The sequence below is a fragment of the Lampetra planeri genome, chromosome 2 (genome assembly GCF_965212315.1).
Source record: "Lampetra planeri chromosome 2, kcLamPlan1.2.h2, whole genome shotgun sequence".
Taxonomy (NCBI): Eukaryota; Metazoa; Chordata; class Hyperoartia; order Petromyzontiformes; family Petromyzontidae; genus Lampetra; species Lampetra planeri.
The window spans coordinates 29377373-29386035 of record NC_136108.1 but is presented as its reverse complement, the minus strand read 5'-3'; the positions used below and the strand labels follow the sequence as shown (position 1 = coordinate 29386035).

The 8663-nt window shown below is 47.0% G+C and overlaps 1 protein-coding gene across 9 annotated transcripts in view; it reads right to left on the bottom strand.

Annotated features, from left to right (window-relative positions):
- Positions 1-4007: 4007 nt before the first annotated feature.
- Positions 4008-8663, bottom strand: part of LOC144730965 (grainyhead-like protein 2 homolog) — a 72798-nt gene continuing 68142 nt past the window's right edge. For all 9 annotated transcript variants that reach the window (XM_078611867.1, XM_078611904.1, XM_078611858.1 and 6 more), the window contains one exon: positions 4008-8533. In XM_078611867.1, the coding sequence (XP_078467993.1) occupies positions 8419-8533 (115 nt within the window). In that variant the 3' untranslated portion in view covers positions 4008-8418. The remainder of the gene's footprint in view (positions 8534-8663) is intronic.

Sequence of the window (8663 nt, the reverse complement as noted above, 5' to 3'; positions counted from 1 at the left end):
CCAGGTGGTATTTGATTAAAAACATTCATCATCAGCCATTATCCACTGCTGAATGAAGGTCCTCCCCCATGTCACCACCATCTCACTCGTCCGTTTCGTGCGTACCAGCTGATCGCGTTGCTCCATCTCAAACACTGCGAGAGTGGATTCATCGTAGGGTCCGCTGACGTTCGAAACGAGTAGGCCAATGTGTGTTGGCGTCGTGGTCCCAAAACATTCCTGCTACCAAAAAATACCCACAAATTACTCAATCGGGACTATGCACAGCAATGATCGCACCCCCAACTCATTGAAAACTCATTTCTTTACAACTGCTTTTTGTTCTTAGCTTGTTGTCCTTCCCCCGCACCTGATTAGCACGGCTGGCTACGTACGGTCAAATAAGTTCACCAAACAGAGTAATGGTCACTTGCAGGCCTGGTGCCGAGTCACTGTGTGTCTCACGGGGGTAGCTGCCACTGGGGGGTGCCCTTTGAATATTTGAGACGTGATGCAAGGCGCTTGGGGAAAGCACCCCGCGGGCGTGAATGGTGTTCTATGAAAAAACGAATGATTACACTGGTCAACAAAAAAAACACATGTTTTTCTGGCCTGGACTTTTGCAGCTGTTTTAGACTAATTTCAGGGTGCTGATTCCAAATCTGATCTCAGATTTGCCCTATCACATCTCATTTTTATGCTATCGGCATACCCCTTTTTCATTGATTTTACCCGAAATTAACTCTGCCACTAATGATTGCAAGTTGTTGCGAGTCAGTGACTGCTTTAGTGTTAAAATATGGTGCTGTATTTTTAGGATAGTGTGTTTATAATATAATTTTATGTAGATATCCACATTTATTTAATATTTTTCTTCTGCAGTTTTTATTGAAAATGCAATATTTGATATCTCAAAAACCTGATGTTATAGACAAAAACTGATGCCAGATTTGGAATCGGCACCCCAAAATTACCTTAAAACCGTTGGAATACCTTATGCCAGAAAAAGTGTGTTGACCAGTGAATTATCTCGTCAGTGAGCAACCTCTGACCACCATCCTATCACCAGTCTCCTCCCATTGGTCATCATTTGTATGTATGTATGAGCTTCCTTCGCACCGTACGTAGCCAACCGTGATAATCGGAGGTCCGGGAGCAGGACAACAAACTAAACAGAAAAGGCCATTCTAAAGAAATGAGTGATCAATCAAGATGATGTAAAAGTGTATAGCTCCAGTGGCTTCCTAATACTGGAAGGAAGAGCGTTCCAGAAGCACATTTGAAACCGTGCGATGCGGTAACCATCCTTGTTCGATGGTTAGCCAAAAGCCGTCGCTGCGAGGACTACCGGAGTTTGCATGGTCGATGGTTTATGCTCCGTTTAACACGTGGTAGGCTTTCGCGAGCGATATCATCCATAATACAAGTATTTTGGGTAAGATCGCGTAAATATATAAATGTGTCGTTTAACCCGCGACCATCGGTGTGCTGTACTCGTAACGAATTTGCATGTTCTGTTTAAGTGACAAACCTCCTTACTAATTGGCTGTGTTGGGTGGCGGCGGGTTTAATGACACATTTATATATTTACGCAATTTAACCCCCCAAAAAGACCTGTATTCTGGATGGTTCATGCTCCTGCACGTGATGCGGTCCCCACCCAAGGCGTGCCAGAGTCTGCAAAACAAAACAAATGTGGCAACTTGCACCACCATCAGTTGGGAAAAGGAACGTTCAGGGCCTGGTACGGAGACTGGTACAAAGCATTAGACAGCCTCATCGGCTCCCCGTGGCATTGTCACTCTCTCAAACAGTCCCTGTGAGCCTCGGGCATTCGCGAGGAATAATACGAATCCATATGGTGCTGGAGTCTGCCTCTTGTCAGCAAACATTCTTCACCGAATACAGTTACAAGTTTTCCAATCCAACAATTCAGATTTTTACGTGACTTAATTTGGTCTGGCTATGTTAAGCTTAAAGGATACTTTGTAGAAACATGTACGTGGCTGTCACCCAAAAACACCACAATTTATGATGGAAAATTAGAACAAATATAAAAATAAAACCCTGGCATGAAATACTGTATATTGAATATTGTAAATATGTACAATTCGAGTGATGATCTACTCCAGGGATGGTTCTTGCTGTGCGAAGAGGAAACAGGGCACGTGTCTAACGCCACCTGTTGAGCAGACCACAAACACAACGACTACAGCCATATATCTATACACAGGGTGGCTTTAGTCGAGAAAGTGAACACATCATAACATCGATTTCCCAGAAAATGTGTATTTTGTTTGCGTTTAAGCCACGTAATTATCTTGCCACAGAAACATGTCAGGATACCCTCGACCATCCGACGTAGCCAAATTTAATTAAGTGCATGAAAAACTTGGGCAAATGATTTTACGTGGGCCAGGCCTAAAAAACGTGAACTCGCGAGATGCTTACCGAGTCTAGAAACACACATCGTTGTTATCTTAGTCGAGACATTTAACTTAACACAAGCGCATCCAGCGGAATATTTAAACAACAAAAAAACATTTCACTGCGATGAATGCTTCAACTTTCACACCGTGGTGGGTTTAACACGTGTGGTGAGCGCATTACAAACAACACGCTTCTCGTTTGAAGTTGCATAGGCCAAACAAGGGCTGAGTGCTGTTATAGCGAGCACCTAATAAGGCTGTCACGGCTCACAGATGCAAGAGGATTTCTTGTGGCATCCTTCAGGGACTGGGTCAAGCCGAGGGAGGCAACGACTCCCGTTTGCTCATGCTAATTGCGACACTCATTAATATGCACATGAAAGCCAACAAGTAAACCCAGGCATGTGTGGTTGTAGTTCACACACACACACACTGTACAGATGTGTTTAACAGCAATAATATTATCAATATGGAACGTGGCGTGCCCGCAGAGGACGACTCCAGAGGTGCTATGGGAGTTGAATGTCTGAGACGACTGGCAAATGCATCACCCGGAATCTCCACCATGCCAATAAATACTGCGGTACACAAAGACAAAGATCCCCCGCCGTGTAGCCTCAACAGGCTGTTGGGGCAAGTGCTGTTAGCGAGTACCTATGAAGGCCGACACGGCACACGACGGGGTGGGTGGCCAACACCACGCCTGGCCGCCTTTGTCTCCCAAGTGGCGATGTGTATACACATCGCGCCAGGTACTCATTTGAGACTGAGTCGACCTAGGAGAGGCCCAGGACCAGTTCAGATAATTGTCACCGGTGTTGGCCGTGAGCGGCGATCGAACCCGGGTCGCCAGGTTCGTAGCGCAGCGCGCGATAGCCATGGTACATACATACAGAGACAACAACCGCCATTCGCCATTAAGTGGCGGTGACGTCACCACGACGCTTGTGCCAGGCTATGTGCACCTTGAGGCCACGTGAAATGTCGAACGCCCGCTGGCAGGAGGTCACGGGGCAGACCCAGGTGCCACGGGTCGACTGTGATGACTGGCTGATGCACCACCTGTGTCCCCTACTGCGCCAACTTGTTGTGCTTTAGCCACCCAGCGCTCTGCTCGTTGTTCTGAGCGTCGCTCCTCTGCCCTCCGTTGTTGTTGGAGGGCGACTGCCTCCAACTGCCCAGTAGCAGCATCCTTCACGAGCCTCCTCCACTGAGGCCGATCTTGACACCGCTGGTACCAGTCATCGGCAAGTCCACTCAGCTCCACGTCCTCCTGTACCACATCACTCCATCTCTTCTCTCGCCGGTGCCGCGCCCGTTTAGCCCCCTCTATCCTGCCGAACAAAAGCTGTTTAGGCATGCTGTGACTGGACATGCAGGTTACATTATCCAGCCAACGCAGCCTTGCCTGCCGGAGGAGCTCACCGATGGGACTTTGCCCAGATCTTTAAAGGATTTGTGAGCTCCTCACACAATCCACCCTGGTTAAACCCAGGATGGATTGTCGGCAGGCCAGCCAAAATGTTTCCAACCGGCGAAGATGCTCCATTAGTGGGGTCCACAGAGAGACACACACACATCGATACACACGCTCTCGGCTTTCACCAATGTCTTATTTATTGTACCCTGGTACAGTATAAAAAAAACAATGTCCTCTATGAAGCATAAATTCTAATATGAACAGCAAGAATGGATGGGGGGGGGGAAGGAAGTACAGGTTATGTAACAATGGCAGGCAGGTTCGGTGCCTGAAACCTTCACCACGGCCTCCTCATAATCGGAACGAAAAAACAAAGACTCGGAGGGATGTTTCTGGCCCAGAAACACCCAACATTTGAATGTTTTATTTCTCCAAATAAATGAAATCCCTCGATGTGTTAATTGATATCGTTGCGTGTTTCTTTATGTGTGGGTGTCTACTATGCCACCCAAAAACACCACCCCCCCCCCCCCCCCCCCCGTTAACTCGTCACCTCGCACACGTCGTCAAATTATTTCACTCGACTCTCCAATAACTTTCCCGCTATTTTCCCCCTCCTCGTGTGAATATATATATGCATAAGCACACCGTACAATGCGTGTGCGACGTAAAAAGAAAAAAAAAGCCAATGCACCTGGTAAATGAACGTGGATTTTTTTTTGTTGTACACTTTTTTATACTTTATTTTGTAATGCTTTATTTATAAAATTAAAACCATCCCCAAAGCTAGCTATAAAGCCCAGTAAAGCCCCATTTACCACCCCCCCCCCTCCTTAATAACTCTTATACTGCGGTAAGTTTAACCCACCACCACCACCACCACAAAAAAAATAATTGAAGCCCATGTCTGACCTGACGTTGAACCCCAAAGAATCTGCATGACCCTGGCCATGATTCACGATGGCTTTGCCAAGGTCGCGCTGACCCAAACACATGCAAGGGGGGCATTCAGGTGGAATGCTGCGGTGCTTCGTGTGTGTGCCCTGCGATGGGCGCTCGGCATGCTGCAACTCGGCCTCAGTGTTCAGGCAACAGCCTTGACCGGAACTATCCACGGTGAGTGTCGCCTATTTAAATGAGACGCTATGGCAAGTACAGCAACGCAGGCAATTGTGTAACTGTTGAACAAAGTGATAGGCAGCCAGTCGCGAGCCACGATGCAGAGTTGCAGCCCAGCAAGATGCCCGAGCCGCCAATTTCTCTGTCTCGCTGCATGTCGTAACGGCTTGGGCTGCCTGACACGTCACAGGGGCTTGCCTGACACATCACGTGGGTTGCCTGACACGTGACATGGGCTGCCTGGACTGCACCCCACCCCCCACCTCCCACACACATCGGAGCCACTTTGATCTCAACTAAGCAGCAGAGAAAGAAAATTCTAATGAATTATTTTAATTGGACAGTCATTTGAATGAGCGAGATATGCAAAATTGGCCCACATTATCCTGTATGCCAAACTGACCGATGCGCCATCGGCTATATACTTCTCTTCAGGCATTACGACTTTGTAAATGTGAAGGGAAAAAAAAAACATGATTTTTTTTTCTTCTCTCTCTCATTATCTCAAGAGTGACTGTTCCCTTAACATGTCGGTTTTCACAGCCAATATTAAGATTCGACCTTGAATTTTGTCACAATAGACACGACTGCTACATTTGGTTGCAAGAATTATTATTCAATTCACCGCCGAGTGAGCTTAAACAAATGCAACCGGCAGGTTAGACACTTGTGCACAGGAAAATTTTAATTGTTTGGCTGTGTCAGGTGGTGAAGGGCCTTCACAACACAAATTTGGCCCAGATCATTATGTGGGCCCGACCCACAAATCAATCATGAGTAACAGTTTGGAATGGCAGAACCAAGTCAGACACATTCCCACAGAAACCTGAATACAGCATAATGTAAACATTAAAACAAATTGCATGGACAGACAGATGTATAAACCGGGTTTTTTAAGTACAGAGTAGTTCTTTTCGTGTTATTTGGATTATTACAGCATTGTTATTCAATCCTGGAAGTGTTTGGTTTCCATCTTCTCCAACAATAAACCAGAACGAAAAATAAAATAAAAAATAAGTTTCCCAAGTCACCCCTACTTATGAAAAATAAAACGATCTATACTTTTTTTAATATGATATATTGCACATTATTTACAAAGATTGTTAGAAAATGGCTTATTTTCCAAACACCCTAATAGAATTTACAAAACAAGTACTACCTTAAAGTCTGTCATTATAACGAGCAAGCGATCGGCATTACGCTTAAGAGGAACCACAGAGGGGATGATGAGAGATGGATTTAACATGAACGATGCACGTGGTGTTCATGTTCCTGGATCTAAGCATGAGAAAAAGGGCTTAAAAAACGGGTGGCGTCTAAGATTCGGGTTTCAATTAAATGAGGCCGCCAATCCTCTGCAAGGGTTTGTGACACTACCACTTGCGAAGTGGCCAGGAGATGGCACTACAGCAGACGCCTCTTTGAAATCCATCTGTGCAAAGACTGGACCGTATGCGTGGTGGGTTATCGATGTTCGACCAATTCCATTCATGCTTGGCATGCGGGAGGAAACTGGAGTGGGAGCTGCAGAAAAACCGCCTTGTGACTACGGGTAAACATAACTGACCAGCCAGCCTGTGTAGATACTGAATCATGTTGTGGTTATGACTTTCTAAAGTACTTAAACAGCTTGGCTGCTTATCAAATGTGTATTGACTTGTTGGCTTGCATTCCAGTAGTGGAAAAAATTGAATGTCTGGTGCAAATCACTGTACACCTTGTTATCCAACCTACTTGCTGGACTACCCTCCTCTCCCGGTGCAGGCTCAAGCCATGCATTTGAGCGACTGAGTTCGTGAGTGGCTGGGTGATTTAGTGCGAGAGTTGGGTGGGTGAGCGAGTGAGCGATCGAGTGAAAGTAATTGAGAGTGAGGGTTTGGTTTAGGCAGTAGACTCTTACAAGTTGGACCATAAACCCCCTTCTGTGGCTCCTGCTCCGAAAAGGAAGAAATAAAAACATCACAGTAACAGCTGACCCAGCCGCAACTTATTCACCAATCCGTCTTCCTCTGTGATTGTTTCCGTTGTCTGTGTGTGCGTTTGTCCGTGCGTGTGTGTGTATGTGCATGTTTTGTTTTCGCCGCTTTTAAACGATACCGTGTTTAACTGGCGGCAAGGTGAGTGTTTCAAATGGCACAGAGAATATGCGGCGTGTAACAGCAATAAAAACGATCGCCCAAAAACCCCAGGCTTTAGGACACCATCCACCGTCATCAGTGTCACAATCGCCACCGTCGCGACGAAGCGTATAACAACAATTCACCCGCTCCAACGATCCGATGAATTGTCATGTTTTGGGCATCGCTATTCGAGTCAAGAGCAGACTATTTTTCCATCTCAATGAACCGTCTCTCGTTGGTATTGTTTTCTCACGCGTTGGGTCCCGGTTTTTGTACAGATTTGTTCTCACTCCACAAGACTAAATGTAACATTAGCACCGCATTTGCATATAATTTGTATAAATCTTAGATAACCGATTCTCACGTGCTCGATCGATTCAAAAGGCCTGAATTCGTAAGCATAAGAATCTATTTAACTTGAAGAATCGACACATCGATACGTGCCTAATCATCATCATCATCATCACTGTCGTCATCGTCATCTCTCCGAGGTCGGTAAAATGAACACTCCTCGGTGCAGGGGATACCAGCAGAAAATTGAAAACGGCCAAGAAGCACCACGGATGCAACGCTGACCATGGGAGACACCGAGCAAAGCTGCGGGAACACCTCGCTCGAGGCGATTGTGAAACGAGCCTCGGGATTTCTAAGCAAAGTTCCAAACCTCAACAGGAACCCCGCTTACAAGCAACGACACCTCTGTTTACATGGAATGCTACGATGTCTGTGCTAGACTTGTCATCTCTCCCGCATCGATTAAATTCTATTCCACAGAATGGCATTGGTAGAAACGTTTTAGAAACTAGACGATATCAGATGTTTTTTTTTATCGTGCTGTGCTTTAGTTCCCCTGCCCGGCTGTTTAATTGTCCTGAGATTTGGAATTTGCAGCGTTGTTCCACTGCACTGGATTTAACTTTTCTCCTAGTGCCCACCACTCACTGGCTTTCTTCCCCACGCTTTTCACCAAATCAACGCACGCGGATTTTGAGTACGGCTTCAAATACACGATCGTGGACGTTGGCGACGAATCGACGCGCCACTCGCGTGGGCGATTCTCTCCGCTTGCTCACTTTACCAACCCTCGAGAGGAGGCCGTGATGGCGGTCATAACGACGACGACGAAGATGATGATGAAAATGAGTTGACCCCGACCGGGATTTTAACTCACGACCTCCCGACGGCGGACATTGGCCAGCCCTGGTGAAGCGTGCCGGTGGTGCAGGGCGTGGCGGAGAGCGACGGGTGTCGCCGTGCCGTCGTGGTTGTCGATGAGCTTCTGGGCTGTGGACGAGCGGGGGGGGGGGGGGGGCTGGGGGGGAGTGGCGGCGTCGTGCGATGTCGCTCGCCCCTAAATGTCGGTGAGGGTCACCTTGATGCCTCCATCCAAGTCGTCCATCTCCAGCAGGAAGGTGTCCTCGTTCGAGTAGTGCTCGATTATGTTGTCGTCCATGTAGACGAGCATTCTGTGCAGAGACGCATGCCACGCACATCCCGCCACACACACACACAACAACCCCGTTTAATCGTGGTCTTCAGCACCGGCGTTAACAACCCTGGAACCCAAACCAAATTTTTTTTGATTTTACCAGATCA